Here is an 18,357-nt window from a genome sequence, read left to right as displayed (position 1 = left end):
TCCCCTCCCCCACCCTTTGATCTTTCCTCTGATTGGTTTGCCACCCTCCCCCCACCTTCATTATAGGGGCCCTGCCCCCTCCTTCTTTAGTCCTGACATAGCGTCTCGGCCCAAAATGTTGACTGCTCCTTTCACCTGACCTGCTGAGTTCATCCAGCATTTTTGTATGTTTTGATTTGACCACAGCATCTGCAGTGGACTTTGTGTTTAGAAAAAAAATAGATGCATAAAAGGTGCAGGCAGGTAGGAAAAATTTGAGGTACTTATGGAGTTGAGAAAATGCAAGATAAGATTGAGGAAAGAAACCAGGAAGGCTATAGGGTGGCATAAGGTTGTCCTAACAGACAAGGAGAGGGATCATACAGATGTTTTAAAAGCAAAAGGATTTCAGGGGACAAAATTCATTGTCTGGATTATCAGAATGCCAATGTATGCATCGAGCCAAAACAGATAGAGTTCTTCAGTGGATTTTTGCTTCTGTGTTCACTTGTGAAAATAATCTATATAAGTGAGGCAAAGGAGAAGTGAGGCCACGGATGTTATACAAATTACGGATGATTAAGTGTTTTGGGCAAATTGGGCAACTTCGAGTGTATAAATCCCCAGTGACTGAGAAGTTCAGTCCTTGGACCCCGATGTAGGCGGATGCAGAAATTGCAAGGATTACGCAATTAATATGTTTAAATTATGCTCAAAGACAGGAGAGCTACCAGAGGATTGGAGGATAGCTAATTTTGATCCACTGTTTAAAAAAGGCTCCAAAATTAAACCAGGAAATTATAGGCTGGTGCAGTTGACGTCAGTCATGTGAAGACATTAGAAGAATCGGATATTGGAGTATTTAAATAATCAGGATTGATTAGGGACATCCAACATGTCTTTGTGTGTTTTAGACAATCTATTGAGTTTTTCGAAGAGGTTACAAGGAATGTTACCAGGAAAGTTGATTAAGGTAATGCTGTAGATATTTTCTACATGGACTTTAGCGAGGCATTTGACAAGGTCCTGCATAGGGTGTTGACCAATAAATTTCATTCCCTTGGCATTCAAGATGAGTTAGTAAATGGGAGAAGACATTAGCATAGAGCAGGAAGGCAGATAGTGGTAGCAGATGGTTGCCTCTCTGACTGGAGACCTGTGACCTGTAGATTTCCACAGGGATCTGTGCTGATATCTGTTGTTGTTTGTAATCTATATCAATGATCTTGATGACAATTAGATTATCCAGATCAGCAAATTTGCGGATGACACCAAGGTTCGGGGTGTATTTGACAGCGATGAAGACTATTGGAGCTTGCAACGGGATCTGCATCGGGTGTAAAAATGCCTGATAATGACAGATGGAGTTTCATGCAGGCTTGTGAGCTGTCACACTTCAGTAGGATCAACCAGGATGGGTCTTAGACAGTGAAGGGTTCGGCACTGAGGGGTGCGGTAGGACAAAGGCATCCGGGAATACGAATCCACAATTCATTGAAAGTAGCAGCACACCTAGATAAGGTAGTGAAGAAATCTTTGGCACATTGGCCTTCATAAATTAAAGTATTCAGTACAGGAGATTGCATGATATAAGACAGTTATGAGGCCTAATTTGGAGTATGTTTGCAGTTTATGTCACCTACCCACAGGAAAGATGTAAATAAGGTTGAAAATTTACAAGGATGTTGCCGTGATTGGTGGACCTGAGTTATCAGGGAAAATTGAATAGGTTATGACTTTGTTCCTTGGAATGCAGAGGATTTGAGGGAGATTTGAATGAGGTCAACAAAATCATGAGGGGTATAGACAGGGTAGATGGGGTAGAGGGATGAGGATAGTGAGGGTTAGGTCAGGGGATAGAAGGGAGTGAGGATCCCATTTTTAATCGGCAAACAACTTCCCCCTCCCCCATGCTCATTTCAATCAGTGCGTCCTTCCCTCCCTGTCGACCATTTTAACGTATGTGAGGATTTTCAGTGAGTGCGCCACTCCCTCCCTCGGTAAAACCTCTGGCCATTTGGAATAAACGACTTTTAAGAGAAATAAATTCAACAAGTATTTCCGGCGGGGTGTGGAATGAAACCGTGGGCGGGGAGAGTTCTTGTGACAATAGTTGACCGGATGGAAATGCAAACATCTCTCCCAGTTTTTTCCCAGTTAGTGGAAATATATAGTCGAACGTGTTTGCTTTAACTTCAGCAGAAATGCAGCCCCTGTACCTGAACAGGCGAGGGAGGTTTGAGCTGAAACTCTATCCATGTCAGGCAGTCTTTCTTACACAGAGGGTGGAGTTCAGACCCTCCCAGAACCCGGACTTTATCAAATTCACAGCCTGGGACTCGCTGAGTTAAACAGAGAAACTCCGCCCCATTGCTTGCGATGAAAGAAAAAGGAGAGATCCACACGGAAATCCGGACAGAAAGGTGAACGCAGCCTGTTTGTTTTCCTCTTTAGGGTTGCTACATTGACCCCACTCCCACTTCCTCCCGCTGTCAGACCCGTCCTGAGCCGGTGAGAGTTAGTGTGACCCGGACTGCGGCAGTCCCGCTCTACCCCGGCTCACCCGGCCCTGTCCATCTGTAACGAGCGGCGGACACATCACAGCCGAGTGGCCTCGGGAGCATCAGCTCAGACTCAACTCTCCGTACAGAGTCAGAACATCGGTGCAGGACCATTGTTGGTTATCGGGATGTCAGACAGTGATTTCCCGGGACCACACTGAACGCCGGCCGGTTAAACATCAGAGGTAAGTGTTGTCTATGATTCTGCACAGCTATTCAGGATCTAGAGTGAGGCTCGGATTTGGTCGGGATCGGGAGTGAACTTAGTGGGAGTAGGGAGTTCTGACATCTTCATGTTAACGAGTCAACTACCGTCCAAGTGGATTAAGAGAAACGACGTCTTTGCAGTCAACCAGAATTACTCTCCTGTGTGAATTCTACTGAGTGCGAGCAGAAAGCATCTTTCACCCCGGTAGTGACATGTGAAACATCCCACGGGGCAGTGACCCGTCACCGATCTCTCTGAAACAAGAGGAATCAGCAGATGCTGGAAATCCGAGCAACACACACAAAATGCTGGAGGAACTCTACAGGCCGGGGCAGTGTCTATGGAGAAAAGAACAGTCGACCTTTGAGACCCCAGGTAATGTACTTTACATCGCGTCATTGGTTCTATCACTCTTCCCTGTACCACAGAAAGTTAAACTTTCTTCACGCTTGAATGACAGTGTTTTCACTGGAACACTGGAATTTAGGAGGATGAGAGGGGATCGGATTGAAACATATGTGATTAAGGGATTGGACACGCTAGAGGCAGGAAACATGTTCCCGAGGCCACAAGAGGCCACAGTTTAAGAATAAGGGGTAGGCCATTTAGAACAGAGTTGAGGAAAAACTTTTTCACCCAGAGAGTTATGGATCTACAGAATGCTCTGCCTCAGAAGGCAGTGGAGGCCAATTGTCTGGGTGCTTTCAAGAAAGAGTTAGATAGAGCTCTTAAAGATAGCGGAGTCGAGGGATATGGGGAGAGGGCAGGAACGGGTTACTGATTGCGGATGGTCAGCGACGATCACATTGAATGGCGGTGCTGGCTCGAAGGGCCGAACGGCCTACTCCTGCACCTATTGTCTATTGTCCATTGTCTATAAAACTGCTCCCTCTGGCACCGACAGACATTCCACTCTCAAAATCACGGAGATCACATTTCATCTCCATGGTGATGTTTGTTGGAGACAGAACGTACCCTGTGCTAAGGAACAGGACACGGAGAGAACCACTGGTAAAGCTGTGGGTTTAGTTAATGATTATCACCAGGAGCTGACTGAACATTAACCAGGGTGTGTTCATTACTTACAGAACCCGTAACACCGCCTCACTGGGACAGGGTGGTAACCGAACCTGGAGCCCCTGTACAAGGTAAGAAGCTCTATATATTGAAATATAAACATCACAAAGACTGTTAGCCACTTTTATGAACACGAATGGGGTTGATAACGTATTGTGTTGATCGATATTAGAACTGTACCGAATTGCTTTTAAATGAATTAATAATTCCTTTCGTCTAATTGAATGCACCGACTTCCTGTACATGTCCCGCGGGAAACCGCTGTAGTTGGAGGTGTTATCGGAAACGCCGCACTTTCAACCGAGCTCCGAATCATCAGCAAAGGCTCAGGAGGTGCGAGCTTCCCGCATCTCGGAACTGTCCCCGGGCTACTGCTTGCAACAGCAGGAAGCCGATCCGTCCACACTCGGGGCTTTACCGATCCCCGACCGAGGGAACTGAGGATTCGCTTTGCTTATTCCGTCACTGGCGGGATCGACAATATATGTCTACCCTTTATGATATTTCAGTAGGTAGCTGCAGGGAGAGGGCGAAATTATGAGAACTACCCGCTCTGCAGTTTATAGCGGGGGGTGAGGGCTGGGAGGGGTGTAAGGATGGTTCCATTATATAGTCGGTTGGTGAGACATGTTGTGGATCACCGCCTGCAGTGTTGATTCCTTTATGTCAGATGTGTGTGGGGGGGGGGGGGAGAGAGAGAGAGAGAGAGAGAGAGAGAGAGAGAGAGAGAGAGAGAGAGAGAGAGAGAGAGAGAGAGAGAGAGAGAGAAATTAAAACTAAATGTATCAGATTGAACTGAAAGCAGGCACCACCAGTTGACAATTGAGATGTTCTCTCTCTCTCTCTCTCTCTCTCTCTCTCTCTCTCTCTCTGTCTCTCTGTCTCTCTGTCTCTCTCTCTCTCTCTCTCTCATCTGATTAGAATGGCCTCCTCAATATTCAGGAGAAGCAGATTATTACCATTAATTCTGTAATCTCTGCAGTGTAGTGGTCTTTGAAGGACAAATGAGTGAGATGTTACAGGTAAGAAGCAGGAGTAATGCGCGGAGATCACAGACAGACCTAGATCGGTCACAGTAAATTCAGCACGTGAATTTTATTAAATCTCCCATCAGCATCATTTGTCTGACAAAACACATCCAGTGAATTTAATGTTTAAGGGATTTTAGTCGTTCAGTAATGGGAAACAGCTCAGCTCTTTGTAAAGTATGAGTGATAGCGAGGAAACACACTGACGGGAGGAAAGTAAACAGACCCATTACTCATAATTTTATCTGATCGATCAGATTACTTGTTTCTAATAAGTGAACACTAATTTCAATGTGAAATAAATTCTTATCTTGCTGTATTCGTCAGGGTGTGGTTATCTCCAGTAACCAATCTCCAGTAATCTCTCGTTAGGGTTCGGTAATCCCGACACTGTTGCTGCCTTGCCCATTATTGTAATGGCCTATCAACGGACTGACTGTGAGATCAGTGGAGCTCCAAGCATTTGGGGCACAGTTAAATCTGGTGAAAGGGAATGTCTGTTGTTCAAAAGAAAATATTATTCCAAAATCATAACTTTTCCTCAGAGTTGACAGCGCCCGTCCTGCTGCTGAGCTTTTCCTATAAGCTCACGGGGATCTTTGTCCTCGCCTATCACTGTGGTTTATAGTCTGAAAATAAATTGATCCCTCTAATTTACAATAAATTAATGCCGAGAGAAAATCTGCAGACGCTGGAAATTCAAGCAACAAACACAAAATGCTGAAGGAACTCAGTAGGTCAAACAGCAGCTAGAGAAAAGATACAGATGATGTTTCGGGCCAAGGCCCTTCAGTAAGACCAGACAGAAAAAAGAGATGATAGGGTCAGAGCTAGAAGGAGGGGGAGGGGAGTGGAGGAAGAGGTGGAAAATGACAGGTGAAACTGGAAGGGGGAGAGATGAAGTAAAGTGCTGGGAAATTGATTGGTGAGAGATGCAAGGCTGGAGAAGTGGGAATCTGATAGGAGAGGAAAAGGAAATGTGGGAAGAAGCACCCAACGAAGGCGATGGACAGGTACGGAGATAAGGCCAGAGAGGGAAAGGGGGATGGGGAATGGTGAAGGAGGGCGTTATTACCTGAAGTTTGAGAAATCAATATTCACGCTATCAGGTTAGTGGCTACACAGACGGTATATAAGGTGTTTCAGTCTAAATGTTGCCTCATCACAGCAGCTGAGGAGGCCATATATTGACATGCTGAGTTCCTCCAGCATTCTGAGCGTGTTGCAATGTATCAGTGTGATGACACCGACTGAACGGAGCCGAGATGCGGGTCGCGGTTGCTCCCTGGAGCAGATCGAATTGTGGAAAGATACTGGATGTAATCTGTGTCACCGTGCACTGAGGCACAATAGGAAGCCTGGACCGAACAGAACAATAGAATCATTTGCTTGAATCAGCTTTTGTGTCATATACTTAATGTTCTGTGGATCAGGGTGTGGAATTACATGCTGAATGATGAGAAGCCCAGGTTTATATGTCTGTTATCAACTGAATCTTGCTCACGGTGTGTTCACTTTCTGTTTGCACCCACTAAGTTCAGGGACTCGGACTCGCTGGAACAGAAAGAGAAGCTCAGCACCAAGTACACACAGAGACCGTACTGGGTGGGGAACGTTGTGGTGTTTCAATACGTCCCTCGTCAGGAGAGGATTTCCAGTGTTTATCCTGTTCAATATCGTCTTTAAAACTGTGTGGCATTACGGACATGGATGCTCTTTTCTGTGTGTGTGTGTGTGTGTGTGTTTTTAAGGAAAACAGGCATACATCTGGCAGTGATACATAAAACAAAACTCGATAGGCAAGATGTCCTAATTATGAACCTATGTCTTAATGTCTTATGGTCTTCTGCTGCTGTAGCCTGTTCACTTCCAATTTCAAAATGTTCAGTGATCAGTGACACTTTTCTGCACACTACTGTTGCAGCCTGTGATTATTATAGTTACTGTCGCCTTCCCGGCAGCTTGAATTAGTCTGGCCATTCTCCTCTCGTCTCTTTCATTAACAATGTGTTTACCGGTACAGCACTGCCACTCATTGAATGTTTCTTGTTTGTATTTCGTTCCATTACCTGTAAATCGAGACAGTCGTGGGTGACAATCCCAGAGATATTCACACTACACCATCTGGAATCAACAATCATTCCACTGTCAAAGTCACCGAGACCACATTTCTTCACCAATTTGATGTTTGTTTTGAGCAACAGCTGGACCTCTTGACCATTTCTGCATGTTTGTATCAAAGTGACAGAGCTGGTGCCACTTGATTTGTTGATCAGCATTAACGAGCTGGTGTACAGGTGCACTTTGATAAATTACCACTGAGTTTATTTCCGATTTAGAGAACTCGCATCCAACTCGGTGTTATCATAAATGAGATATGGATCTATTTATTGATCCCCCTGTTTCCCACAACTGGCTGGCACAACATCGAGCTAAAAATTGTCATGATGACAAGGGTGGGTTAATAGAAACATAGAAAACCTACAGCAAAATACAGGCCCTTCGGCCCACAAAGTTGTGCTGAACATGAACCTACCTTAGCAATTACTAGGCTTACCCACAGCCCTCTATTTTTAAAGCTCCATGTACCTATCCAAAAGTCTCCTAAAAGACTGTATCATATCCCCCTCCACCACTGATGCTGGCAGCCCATTCCACGCACTCACCACTCTGTGTAAAAATAAATAAATAAATAAATAAATAAATCTACGCCTGACAACTCCTCTGTACATACTGCCCATCACCTTAAACCTGTGTCCTCTTGTGGAAACCATTTCAGCCTTTGGAAAAAGCCTCTGACTATCCACATGATCAATGCCTCTCATTATCTTATACACCTCTATCAGGTCACCTCTCATCCTCCGGTGCTCCAAGGAGAAAAAGCTGAGTTCACTCCATCTCTTTTCACAAGACGTGCTCCCCAATCCAGGTAAGATACTTGTAAATCTCCTCTGCACCCTTTGTATGTCCTCCATGCAGAATGTGATCAGTCTACAATTACTCTTTGGCAAGCCAGTTCTGGATCCATAAAGCAACGTCTCCTTGGGTCCCATGCCTTCTTACTTTCTCAATAAGCCTTGCATGGGGTACCTTATCAAAAGCCTTGCTGAAACCCATATACACTACAACTATTGCTCTTGCTTCATCAATGTGTTTCGTCACTTAATCTTAATTTAACAAAAAATCCAGGAATCTATGCATAATAATCACGAAGAACAAATATATTTGAACATGGCACAGTATTGCACTTCCCTCTAACAGACGGGATATTGAGGCCGAAAAGAGCAACCAGAACTGTTTTATCGGTGGCACACAGGCATAATGGAAATGGTAATGTGTAGCACACAGAAACTGAATTCACCTCATCAGGGGAATTGTACTGTGAGGCGATCAGGCTCAATTGCATTACTATTCAGATTTAATGTTGATCAATGAAGACGTAGAAGATGTGCCATAGATCTATTGTTTCAGTAGAAAAAATTGGAGTGGATCCAGGTCACTGTTCAGAGAAGAGCTGATATGCTTCAACTCCAGCCTCTCAAAACATTAAACTGTGGATGTACGTGCCACTAGGCAATAGTCATTGAGGAATTTAACCACACTCCTCTTGGGTACTGGTATGTTTTAAGTTTCAGTTCATAGATACAATGAGTTAGTCTCCCTGAGGAGGAGAGTAACTTGGTTACTGTCGGCAGAAGAAAGCGAAATGAGCAGCCAGTGCATACAAGCCCCATGGACGTGCCCCTCAATAATGTATACCACTTTGAGTCCACCTACTAGCTGGAAGCACAACCACTGAGTCTCTGGCTCAGAAGAGAACAGAGGTGAAGAGGTCTACAGTGGGTATAAAAGATTCCATAGTCAGAGGAACAGAAACGAGATTCTGGATGTATGTTCCCTCCCAGGTAACGGTGTCAGGGATGTCTCAGATCAGGTCCATGGCATTCTAAAGGGGTGGGTGAGCAGCCAGATGCCTTGGTGCATACTGGCACCAATGACATGGGTAGTAAAAATGAAGGGGTTCCTGGGAAATAATATAGTAAGATAGGTAGAAAGTAGAGAAACAAGATCTACATGGTGGTAATCTCTGAATTGCCTGCTGTGCCATATACCAGCGAGGACAAGAATGGAATGATTTGGCGGTAGCTGAGGAACTGGTCCAGGAGACCGAGGTTCAGATATATGGATGATTGGGGTCTCGTCGGGCAAGGTATGACCTGTACAAAAGGGATGAGTTACACCAGAATCCCAGGGGAACCAAGATACTTGTGGCCAGGTTTTCCAGAACAACTCAGGAGGGCTAATTTTGCAGTGGGATGGGAACTGGAGTTATAATGCTGAGAATGGGGTAGTTGGTTCAGAAAAAGAGGCAGTGTGCAGTGAAACTGCTAGAATGGTGAGGCTGATGATAGGGCAAAATTGCAGTCAATAGGATGAGTTGCAACGTAAAAGCAAACAAAATGGGAAAGGCAGAGTACAAGAGTGACAGTATTGCAGTTGAAGGTGAGCAGTATATGGAATGATAGATGAACGCAGCAAAGTTACAGATTGGCATGTATGACGTTGTGGGTGTCACTGAATCGTGGCTGAAAGAATATTTTACCTGGGAGTTTAACAACCAAGGATACACACTGTATCGAAAGGACAGACTGGTCGGCAGAAAGGATGGCGTGACTCTTGGTGAAAAATGAAATCAAATCATCAGAAAAATGTGACATAGGATAGGAAGGTTTTGAATCACTGTGGGTAGAGCTAGGAAACTGCAAAGTTACAAAGACACTGATGAGGATTATATACAGACTCCCACACAGTAGTAATGACACGGTCTGAAAATTACAACCACAGGTAGAAAAAGTACGTCAAAAGGGCAATGTCACGATAGTCATGGGATATTTTAACATGGTAAAATCGGGTTGGTGCTGGATCCCAAGGGGCGGAACTTCTAGATGCCTTTAAGATGGTTTTTGAGAGCAGCTTGTGGTTGATCCCATGTGGGGATAAAATATTCTGTGTTGGGTATTGTGCAATGAACCAGAAGTTATTAGAGCGATTAAATTAAATAAACCATTCTGGGCCAGTGATCAAAATATGATAGAATTTACGCTGCAGTTTGAAAAGATAGTAATATGGAGCAAGAAAATAGAGGATGAACCGAAAAAGTATCTTGGGAAGAGAATGGGAGATTGTGGCTCAGAGGGAAAATGGAACAACCATGAAATGGAAGAACAGACTCGATGGGCCAAATGGCCTATTTATGCTCCTATATTTTATGGTCAGAACGTTCGTTAAATGGGCAGCATTTTTCTCTGACAAGATTCTGATATTGGGTCTTCCACTATTTCTCTTTCCACAGATCCTATCCCATATACAGTTTCCAGCACATCACTTTCAATGTCATAATTATCAAGATAACATTTTAGTCTTGTTACCCTGCAGAAAATGTGATAATTAATTATGCTGGGCAATGTCTCATTCAATAAGATAACGATAACGTGTTCAATTTAGCTTCAGGGGACAATGTGAGACATATTCCCGCCATCTGGTGACCCACAGCCGGGTTTTGCAGCACGATCTCTTGCCCATTCAGAGGACAAACATGTTCCTAGTGTTTCATGGGTTGGTGTGGGGGTGTTAGTTTTTGAACTGGGTATGACCGAGACGCTGGAGCATACTACCGGCAGCAAAGAGTCTTGAGTGCTTTCGTGCTTGGGTTATAATCCAGGTATGATGACTCCGGGAATATTGAACTACCAGTGTTTTACGCTTCGGCAGATGTGACGTGATTTTCATCCTTCTGCTGAGAAACAGGAGTTTCCAGTGGATGGTTATTGGTTGCTGGGAACTTACTGACTACAGCTGCCAGTCTGAGACTTGCCGTGTGGTTAAGTGGCAGGATTAGCTGTGAGTCCTGTGAGCTTGGGTGATGGGATATCACAGTTTTTCGCCCAGGTAAAATGGACCGGGGATCAATCTACCCATTTTTAAGAGGTACAGAGGAAGCATTTTTTATTCTGGGCTCCTTTGTTTGTTTCTGGAGTTCTTTTGGCAGCAATGACTGCTAATCTGAGGAGAGAATACGTTCCTCTTCCATCCTGCACATGAAGAGGCTGTGTTAAATGGGCTGTGCCTTTTTCACACCAGTACTAATACAACCGGGAGTTTGGTGTTTAAAGTGTGTTTGAAATCCGCCCTCACTGTCATCTGTCAGTCAAACAGCAGAAATCAAGCAGCAACTCAAGATGCTGGCGATTTGCACTAAGCCTGAAAATGTTTGAAGCTATTCTGAGGGCAGGTTGTGAATGGGAATTGTTAACTTTGCTCCTCTCCCTACAGCTGTTCCTTACCCGCAGAGCATTTCTCATAACAGTTTCTTTCTATTACTTTCACCTTGGGATGGTTTCAATCTTCTGGAAATGGAACTGTGCCAAGCCGCATGTTTTGTGATAGTTACTCGAACAGTAAAGAAACCACAGCTTCTCGCAGTAAACTATTCTGATCACACAGGAAGAACTCAGCAGGCCAGGCAACATTTGAGAAGAGTACAATCGAACTTTCAGGCCGAGACCCTTCAGCAGGACTAACTCTTGGCCCGCAACATTGTCTGTACTATTTTCCATAGATGCTGCTTGGCCTGTTGAATTCCTCCAGTATTCTGTGTGTGTTGCTTGCATTACCAGAACCTGCAGAATTTCTCTTGTTTGAAATTATCCTGATTATTTCCTTCAACAATCGAAAGCAACTTTCACCAGTTCCATCGGGAACCTGACTCTATCGGCTGTACCAGACTTTCTGTACAGTTCCGAATACAGTGCACAGGATGTGGAGGTGGGGTCTATCCACACTGACGATATAAGGAGTTGATGGGTTCATTTCATTGCCTGTTTCTCAGACCTGAGGAGAGTCACCGCATGCCGTGATGTTTGTTTTTCAGAACGAATGTCAATCCAATGGCCGGAGTTCAAAGAAGCTTTAGTACATTGATAGTTGGTTGGTGTGAATTCCCTTTCAGGAAATATCTGTGAGATTCTGTTTGTTTTCGCTGAATTACAAGAATCAGAGTTGAATCTGTCTCATGCGCTGTTAGTGGATGAATGGAGAATATGACTGAAACTATTTTAGCAAAGACGTCGTATATTTAGGATAAAAATTCCTGTAATAAATCTCACTGGCAGTTGAAAAAAGTATGGAAGTCTGCACTCCGTGGGAGCATTTTATGTACCCCTGTACCTAATGATGTGGCATTGAGTGTTTGTTCAGGGTCTACTGCGGCTGTACCATGTCCAAATTCTATGTTCGGCTTTTAGTGATGCTCTCTTGCACTCCACTGTCGGAGCACATGGTTATTTGAGTTCTTGCTGCCTTCCTTTAATCAGTCTGTCCAATCTCACTGAGCTCTCGCATTAACGAGGCCTTTAGAACCGTCGCTCACTGGATGTTCCTTTGGTTTGTTTCCGGACCATTCTCTGTAAACCGACAGATTTATACGTGAAAATCCAAGTAGCTGATGAGTTTCCTTAACACTCAGACCACCCGGTCTGGCACCAGCCATCACTCCACGGTCAACAGACAATAGGTGCAGGAGTAGGCCATCAGACTATTGAGCCAGCCCTCCCATTCAATGTGATCATGGCTGATCATCCACAGTCAGTACCCTGTTCCTGCCTTCTCCCCATATCCCTTGACTCCGCTATCTTTAAGAATTCTATCTAACTCTTTCTTGAAAGCATCCAGAGAATCTGCCTCCACTGCCTTCTGAAGGCATTCCATACATCCACAACGCCCTGGGTGAAAAAGTTTTTCCTCAACTCTGTTCTAAATGGGCTACCCTTATTCTTAAACTGTGACCTCTGGTTCTGGACTCCCCCAACATCGGGAACATTTCTCCTGCCTCTAACGTGCCCAATCACTTAATAATCTTATATATTTCAATCAGATCCCCTCTCATCCATCTAAATTCCAGTGTATATTCCGGTCAATGTCACTTATATCACATTTATTTCCATTTCAGATGTTTGGCCTGAATAACAACTGAACCCGTTGAAAATATCTGCATGTGTTTATGCTTTGAGTTGCAGGCAGATGATTAACAGATTCGCATTAATGAGCTGGTATACTGTTGTACCTAACAAAGAAGCCATTTAGTGCAATTTCCCATTTAGGCAAACCCTCACCCATCTCGTATATGAATATGAATGAGATCTGGGCCTGAATATTGACGATTTGCATGTTTGTAACAGCAGGCTTTCGCTGGCAAGGCAGTGGACAAAACACTGTTATAAGGTGGGGGTAACTTGGAGAGAGAGACCCGTCACTGTTCCCTCTAAACTGCGCGTCTGCGTAATCAAAATTCTCCCACGAACGGAGCCTTTGTTGCAGTGCAGATGGAATTAAATACTGTCAGATAAATCTTTATGAAACCTGAATATGTTTAGTTGTACTGCATTTTTATCCTATCCATTAATTAGTAATGTCTTCATCCTAAATATTCATAGATGGATTTTACAGAAGAGGACGCATCTAAGATGCCGCTTTTTTTTCAGTCCGTGTTTCCAGCTCAGAGCAATGGTTGATTCACGTAGCAGCAAAAATAGTAATTAGTGAGAACATTGGAGACCGAACCACGTTACATTCTATGCATATTAATCACGATTGAATATGGAACATTATCGTGCTCCCTGTTATAGACGAGATGTTAAAAGTCAATAAAGTGGTCAAAATTGTTTCACTGGGACTCCCTCTGGTATCCAGGAAATAGTAATGAATAACGCAAGAAAAAATAATAATAATTTCACCTTGTCCGAGGGAGCGTACTGTGAAGTAATGATGCTGAAGTGCTTAACAATACAGAACTAATGTTGAGCAGCGAATAACTAGACGGTCCATTTACTATAAATTCAAGAGCTTTTCGGTTTCCTTTCTCGAAAGATCACTATTACTACCTTTAATACTACCCCGATAATCACTTTTACTACCTTTACAGAACATTGGGTGTAGTACCTCCCCCATTATAGGTATGAGCAAGGATGAGATCTGGGCCAAATTGCTCAATTAAGCGTTCAGCATATCACGCATCATCTTGGACAGTCCCAGTCCTGATACTGGGTCTTCCACGGTGTCTTTTTACACAGATCCAATCTGATGTACTGAGTTTCCAGCACTTTATGTGAGGAAGGCAGGAATATAGCATTGGGGTGAACAAATATCAGACATGATTGAATGGTGAGTCCTCCGTATCCCGTATCAGGATTTGTGACGTGTGAGGAACAATTACAGATTTGTTCACTGAGATCATTTTATTTGTTTTCAGCATTTAAATTTCAGTGAGAATCACTTTTGTAACATTGTGCAGAAATATTTTTTTTTCTCTCCTTCATATTGTTAATGTGCTTCATTATCTCTCTGGTTAAATTTAGACCTGTGCTGAGAGATTTGTTGGAAGAAAAACCCCAAATGGAAGCAAAGCACAACTGAAAATGAGGGAACAGCGACAAGTGAACCAGCCCGAGGACCAACTGTAGAGAACCTTTCTGACTCAGAGTTTCCATTGATTCAGTCAGGAGAAAGTTTGGTGAGTCTCATTTACTCAAACACTGGTTCTTTAGACATTACATACCTGTACAAAGGAAGATACAAAATAGGAGGAGTCGACTGAATGTGCCCAGAGATACCAGTTACACCTCTGTCGGACTCAGTTGCGATCACTCCAGGTCTGGTAATGTGCTTTTAGAAGCCCAGCTCTAAAGTCACTCACATTCTCTCAGTATTTGTTCATTTGAAGGTCCTGCATCATCTGAAGTAGCTTTTCGTCAGTTCTGCAGTTTACTCGTTACGTTATGATCATCTCAAAATGCATTGACAATTTCCTCCCTTTATAAGAAGCCCCAAGTGTGTCATGCCGTAGTGACTGTAGAAATGTGGAATTATCATGAACTGCAGCAACATGCCATTGATTCCTCTGGCTATTGCAATCTGCAATGATGTACTTACCCTCGAATATATTGTTGTGCAGGCCTCTTCTAAGAACAGACCATTTTTTTTTAAAAGAAAATGTCCCAACATCGCATTTTATTCAGTCCTCACTAGCAAATCGGAACCAATAGTTTACATTTACATAGCTTGACCTCATCAAGTACATTTCTACTAATTACATTGTCAGAACCTGTGAACGTGACATTAAGCAGAAGTGGAAATTCAAAGTTATGTTCCCATGGAAGCTGCACATGGGACTTCAGCAAAGCCTTTGACAAGGTGTCACATGGCATCTTGGTCTCGATGATCAGGTCCCATACAGTCCGGAGAGAGCAAGTTGGATGTTTTCAAAATTAGCTTCAAGGTAGGAAGCAAAGAGTGCTGGCTGAAGGTTTCTCCTCTCAATAGAGACGAGTAAATAGTGGTGTGCCGCGACGCTACAGATTGGGACCTTTGATAGTCATTATTTTATAGCAATGATTTGGATGCGGTTGCACAAGGATTACTTGACTGCTAAGTTCACAGAATGCACAAAGATAGTAGTTGCTGTTCACAGAGAAGATTATCGTAACATCTAGGGGATCTAAATGGACAGGGAGTGGTAAAGAGATTGCAAAACCAGCCCAAGCAGCAACGGATTCATGCAGATTTTGGGGATTATGTGGAGGAAACAACCAGAGGAAGTGGATGAGGCAGGCACAGACGCATAATTCAAAAAGCAGCTGGGATTTGTAGATGGAGTGAAATGGCCAGAAGGGAAATGGGCCCATCACAGGAAATTGTGACCATCTCGGTGGGCAGTATGATTGGCATTGTCTCATTGGTCTGAACGCTCTGAATTCAGTCTCTATTGCTCTGTGAATCTGTCAGTAGATGCGCCAGCTATCAGTGGACAGACAGACAAGCATCGTATGGAAGTTGTTATTAACTGGGAATGTCTGGTCCCCAAGACAACTGCTTCTCTGATGGAAATACTGTCATATTTGCAAAGTAATTGTACTCTCTCTGACTCACTGTCTGCTTTTCGTGTAACTCAGGGCATCAGCAGCAAGTAGAGCTTCCAGCCAAGATTAAAGTGTAAACAAGACGGCGACAATCAACAATCGTCAGTCACAATCAGAATGGACAAAGGTATGATCACAGGGATTTTTAAATAAAACTGTTGTCGCGTTTATACACAGTAGTGCAGATGAAGAATCTTACCCATATGTTAACAGGGCATAGAAAAGATTTATCATGCATTATCATTTAACCCACTGGTAAAGCAGCCTTGAGTAATTGATCAATCTAACAGTTCAAGTGCAGGGACCTGACACCGGTAATAGTCGAATCACTCCACTCATGATGCAAAGAACCTGAGTGAAAGGAGCAGGAATTACTGAATCAGGTGGTTGTGAGTGAAACACAGACAAGAACCGCAGTCTTGTGGTTTATGTAAATATTCAGGTTCAGGGTCCGTTTCACCTCAGATAAGCACTGATGATCAAACATCTCCAACTTCCATTTATATAATTCAGAACCAGATAATTGGAGCATTTCTAGGATCTCAGAAATTGTGCGGTAACACAGCATTTCAGGTTTTGGAAGGAAAGCTATGAACTCCACCCCTGTTTTTTTGTCTGCTGCACAAAGGAGAAGAGGGGTGTTTCTGAAATCTGTTTTCTGTAGCAGAGCGGAGATCACTGCCGGTGTTGGGAATGGCTGAGGATCAGGAGGCAGCTGATTGTAGATACATTTGTGGTCTGCTTCGGAGTTTCAATACCCCAGTGAATGTCTGTGTTCTGGAAGAATGGTGAACGTGAGTTTCTAAATATTTCCCTCTTGAGAATATCGTCTACCTGAGTTCAAACTACCAGGATCCCTGCTGGGAAACCCAGTATAACCAATGATAAAATGTCTCTGTCACCTGTAGGAATTGTGATTGTGCTCAAATCTGTGATTCCAGGTGGACTAAAAAAAAAGTTATTATTGCCTGGAAACAGGTCCTTTGCCCTTCTAATTCATGCTGTTCTTAATGTCTGAGCTTGCCCCGTTTTCCTTCAGCCTTTCCCAAATTTTCCTTGTAAATTTATTCTATCCTTTTTCCTGCCCGCATGCTCTCAGTTTTGTAATTATATTTCTGTTTGCAGCCTCCTCTGGATGCACATAATTTATATCCTTCACCCGCTTCATGAAAAAATGTCCCTTCCATTCTTTTTGAATGTCTGCGCTGAAGTCTTAGACTCCTCTACCCTGCAAAAAAAGCCTATGACCATCTAACCTATCTACGCCCCTGATTACTTTATGCTCACATACATGTGTAAGGTCACCCTTCAAGATCCTGAGCTCCAGGGCAAACTGTCCCAGCTGAAACATATAATACAAAAAACAACACCCTACTCCAGTACCCTAGTGGCCATTCTCCATTACACTCTTTCCAGCTTAATCACCTCCATCCTATAGATTAGCAACTACAACTACACACAAAGCTCTCTGAGCAAGACTTTGCCAATGACTTATATAGCTGTTACATGACAATCATCAGATGGCGGATAAGATAGGAATGAGGGGAGCGGTCAGCATAGATCCCAAGAGAATGGTCAGACTCCGAGCCAGGTTACCGGACAATGTGCACCTCAAGGGAATGGTCAGTCTGTGACCAAGGGGAATGGACATCGTGTGAGAAAGCGATTGAAGAGTGTATCATGCAGCAGGCTGGGTCATGTGTAATCCCATTGCTGGTCTGTGTGTGACACAGACTACTGGACAGTCAGTGACGCTGGGAGAGGTTAGATTGTGGAAGATAATTGCAGTGATATTTCCCGGTATCACTGGACACCATCGCATCAAGATCCTTTGGTCATCCATGTGTTCAACTGTTGTGAATTCAGTGATCAGTATTACTGTGTCTATCCTGTAATTTTACTGGGAGGGAATGTGTCCAGTCACTGGGCTTATAGGCATGGTCACCTGGCGGATGTTCGGTTCATATTACCCAGCACGGTTCCACTCCAAATCTGGTCAGTCAGAGTCTCGGCTCCATTGCCGTCTGAATCAGTTTTGCTCAGATCTAAATCATACTTGTATCACCTGTAATTCATCACTTATTTCAGGTGGGAAATTGAAACGCATAGGGAAAGTACTGAAGAAGTTTATACCAGGTGGATCATTGAGGGAAGATGATCGGGACACGGGGAGCAAGGTGCCAAAGCAGGGTCAGATTGAGAGCGATGTCCCAATGGAATGCGGTCCGGCTGCAGAGGAGGAGGAGGAGGAAATGCAGCCCAGAGACAGTGGCATTAGAGACACCGATCAGGACCCTGGAACCGGCACAAGTGAGGCAACTGCCTGTCAGCCCAGAGACAGTAACATCAGAGACACCGATCAGGACCCTGGAACCGGCACAAGTGAGGCAACTGCCTGTCAGCCCAGAGACAGTAACATCAGAGACACCGATCAGGACCCTGGAACCGGCACAAGAGAGGTGACCGCCTGTCAGCTCGGAAACTCATTGAACATGGAATTGTCAAGTCCCCCACAAGGAGCGGGTGAGTGA

At 44.0% G+C, this 18,357-nt stretch overlaps 1 protein-coding gene across 1 annotated transcript in view; it reads left to right on the top strand.

The window, feature by feature from the left end:
• Positions 1-2,346: 2,346 nt before the first annotated feature.
• Positions 2,347-18,357, top strand: part of LOC132386462 (NACHT, LRR and PYD domains-containing protein 12-like) — a 46,471-nt gene continuing 30,460 nt past the window's right edge. The window contains exons 1-6 of the mRNA XM_059958755.1: positions 2,347-2,725; positions 3,837-3,896; positions 7,700-7,782; positions 14,267-14,421; positions 15,860-15,953; positions 17,915-18,349. Coding sequence (XP_059814738.1) covers positions 15,944-15,953; positions 17,915-18,349 — 445 coding nt within the window. The 5' untranslated portion in view covers positions 2,347-2,725; positions 3,837-3,896; positions 7,700-7,782; positions 14,267-14,421; positions 15,860-15,943. The remainder of the gene's footprint in view (positions 2,726-3,836; positions 3,897-7,699; positions 7,783-14,266; positions 14,422-15,859; positions 15,954-17,914; positions 18,350-18,357) is intronic.

Source organism: Hypanus sabinus, unplaced genomic scaffold (genome assembly GCF_030144855.1).
Source record: "Hypanus sabinus isolate sHypSab1 unplaced genomic scaffold, sHypSab1.hap1 scaffold_117, whole genome shotgun sequence".
NCBI lineage: Eukaryota > Metazoa > Chordata > Chondrichthyes > Myliobatiformes > Dasyatidae > Hypanus > Hypanus sabinus.
This window is presented reverse-complemented; position numbering and strand designations above follow the sequence as displayed.